This window comes from Myotis lucifugus, unplaced genomic scaffold, assembly GCF_000147115.1.
Source record: "Myotis lucifugus unplaced genomic scaffold, Myoluc2.0 scaffold_957, whole genome shotgun sequence".
In the NCBI taxonomy this organism is placed as follows: Eukaryota; Metazoa; Chordata; class Mammalia; order Chiroptera; family Vespertilionidae; genus Myotis; species Myotis lucifugus.
The window spans coordinates 65,748-68,669 of NW_005872005.1; the positions used below are offsets into that span (position 1 = coordinate 65,748).

A 2,922-nucleotide genomic window follows, 5' to 3' on the forward strand; every position below is an offset into this window, starting at 1 on the left:
GGTGGAGATCGTCATGAAGGAGACGGTGGATGCAGAAGGCGCGTGAAGGGTCCCGCTCACGCCTCCTGGTCCTCCTGCCCTGTGTCTGCTGCGGCGCTGGCTGACCCCATGCCTCCGCCAATGCCTCGCAGAGGGATGTTGTTGCTGGTGTGTGGACCGCTAGCCCCCAGGGCCCTGCAGGCAGACCTGAGGGGTCAGCGCTGCCCTCAGAGCGTGGGGTCTCCTCAAGTAAATGTGGCTCTGATGCTGGAAGGTCCCCGAGTTCTCTGGGGGTGCGGGGGACCATCAGGTCGCGTGAGGCTTCCTCAGACTTTTGTACTCGTCCAAGTGGCGACCTCTGCCTGGACGGCTTCTCGTCATCTCCTCGCCTTCTGGCCCCTCCCGTGCCTGGTCCTCAGCTCAGGTGTCACTTTCTTAGGAAGCCTCTGCTGAGCATCTTAACAAGATCCACTCCCGTGGCACAGCGCCACGTGCCTCCCTTCACTGCCCCTCCCTTCACTTCCCCTCCTAGAGGAAAGGAGGGAGGGAAGGAGGGAGGGAGGGAGGGAGGGAGGGAGAGAGAGAGAGAGAGAGAGAGAGAGAGAGAGAGAGAGAGAAACATTGATGTGAGAGAGAGAGAGAGAGAGAGAGAGAGAGAGAGAGAAACATCGATCAGTTGCCTCCCTCATGTGCCCCGCCCGGGGATCAAACCCTCAACCCTTTGGTGTATGGGACAACGTTCCAATCAACTGAGCCACGGGCGGGCTGCCCTCCCATCTTTTCCTCGTCATCCACAGGGTCCAGGCCATCCCTGCGCTGGCACCGGCACACTGCTGGGAGGTGCTGGATGAATCCCCGTGAGTGAGCAGGTTGAGCTGGGAGAGGAGACCTGCCTGTGGGCCCGTCTCTGCCTCACCTGGGTGACAGCACACACTCCCCTCACCTGGGAGATGAGCAAGTTGCGTAGATGACCATGGCTGAGGCCCCTTTGAGCTCTGGCATTCTGGGATTTCATCAAGTTTTTTGAGCATGGATATGTTCAAAGCCTTGGTTCTTACCTAAAATAAGAAAAGCTCATTCTTGTGGTGTCCTAAACCCTTCCTTAGCCAAATGAGGTGGGTACTGTGGTTACCTCACTGACAGGTGAGGTTCGGGGATGTGCCCGAGGTCACACTGGAAGTGGTGGCCCGGGTCCTGGGCAGGCGGTCTGGCTCCCGCACCGGCTTCCAGCTCCCGCTGAGACCGCTTCTCAGCCCGGGCAGGAGCCCAAGGCCCGTCCCTGCCCCGCACTGTGTGCCTGGGCGGAGCGGGACCGGACCCTCGGGCCTGGGTTGGGGACGAGGAGGTCTGCCTCTTTTCTTTGCCTTCTCCTCTTTTTCTTTCTTCCCCTGGTTGCTCTCTCCAGCTTGCTGTCCCTCCTCTTTGGATGTGTATGTAGAGCTAGGAGCTCTAGTGACACAGGGAGCAGTGAGATGCAGCCTCTGTCCCCCAATACCTCACAGATTCGTGGGGGGAGAGGATATCGGGACAGACTCCCAAGTGGATGGGGCAGGCAGGGTGCTGTGGGGCAGGGGAGGGAGGGAGGTGGGCTGGGGCGTCAGGCAGCCCTTGGGAGCCAGGCCCGAAGGGCACCGCTCTCCAGGGGAGCTGGGTTTCTCCAGCCTGGACCCACATCAGAAGAGAGGTCCCCATGCAGTGAGCTTTCTGGGGTCTCAGGATCCCCCCAGCCCTGCCGGATCCCCCTGCTGTCCTGGGCGAGGTCTCAGGCCGGGGCTCCCTCCTGGGGCCTGTGTGTGTCTGATGTCCTGGCAGCATGAGTGCTGGGCCTCCGCTTGCTCTGTCTGCAGAGGATGCGCTCAGGCCCTGCACTGAGGGCAGGCAGGGTGGGGAGCCCTGCCGCACCTGCTGTGGGAGCCAGCACCTGCTCTGCCTGGACTTGGCCTGCTCACCGCAGGGCTAGGACGCAGGGCGCCCCCTTCTCCCCCCTGACTGGCAGCTCCTGTGCCCGCGCCAGGCTGGGGAAGAGCCGCACTATCTGGAGGTCCCAGCGGGCGCCATGGCCTCTTAGTTCTTGGACCCGGTGTCATTTGTGGGTTTCTTTGCAGGATCCCCGTGGAGCCAGGGGCTAGACAAAGGGCAGCATTTTGGAGGAAGTGAGTTCTCTGTCTCTGTCTTTCTCTTTGTCTCTCTCTCTCTTTGTCTCTCTCTCTCTCTGCCTTTCTCCTTGTGTCTCTCTCTGTGTCTTTCTCTGTCTCTCTCTCCCCCCCAACCCCATGGGACTTAGGACACGCATTCTTCACATCCAGGAAGTGGCCTGTGCAGCTCTGGTGCCCCAAGCACTGACCTGCAGCCCCCCCACCATGGCCAGGAAGCCCTGTGTCCAGCATGTCAGGGCCTCAGCTCGCCTTCTCCGGGGTTGGGTAGGAAACAGGCAGGGCGGTCTTTCCCCCGCTGCAGGGGACTGAGTGTGGCCAGCAGGCAGGCTCTGAGCCCGGCGCTCTGCTCTGACCATGAAGCCGCAGGGCAAAGTGGGGCCTTCTCCCTCCAGCTCCCCCGGCACTCAGCCCCTGGCTTTTCTCCTTCTCCTGCAGGTGTGCACCCCTCGCTGAGTCCTGTGCAGGGAGGCAGGGATGGGTCCCCGGTGGCAGCCTGGACCACCACCCCGAGTGCTGGCAGGGGCGGGGGTTTGAGCCAGGCTGGGGACATGAGCTGAGCTGTTCCGGCCTGAGCTGCTGCAGCCCCGGGAGAGGGACTTGTGAGCTGCAAGGTCATCAGGATGTCCCCACCCCGACTCACTCACACCCACAGGGGCGGGGGTTGGCTGCCCCAGCTCCCTCCCTCCACGGCTGCGAGGGGGTGTTTTTCCTCCTTTTTCTGTCTCAGCCTCTGGCCCAGAGGAGTTTGCTGCAGGCATCAAGGCCACTGCATAGACAGCGGGGGGGG

The 2,922-nt window shown here is 62.1% G+C and overlaps 1 protein-coding gene across 1 annotated transcript in view; it reads left to right on the forward strand.

Annotated features, from left to right (window-relative positions):
- H6PD (hexose-6-phosphate dehydrogenase/glucose 1-dehydrogenase) overlaps positions 1–2,922 on the forward strand; it is an 18,601-nt gene that overhangs the window by 4,435 nt on the left and 11,244 nt on the right. Inside the window, 1 exon segment of the mRNA XM_023747733.1 lies at positions 1–38. This exon segment is cut by the window's left edge and continues 119 nt beyond it. Coding sequence (XP_023603501.1) covers positions 1–38 — 38 coding nt within the window.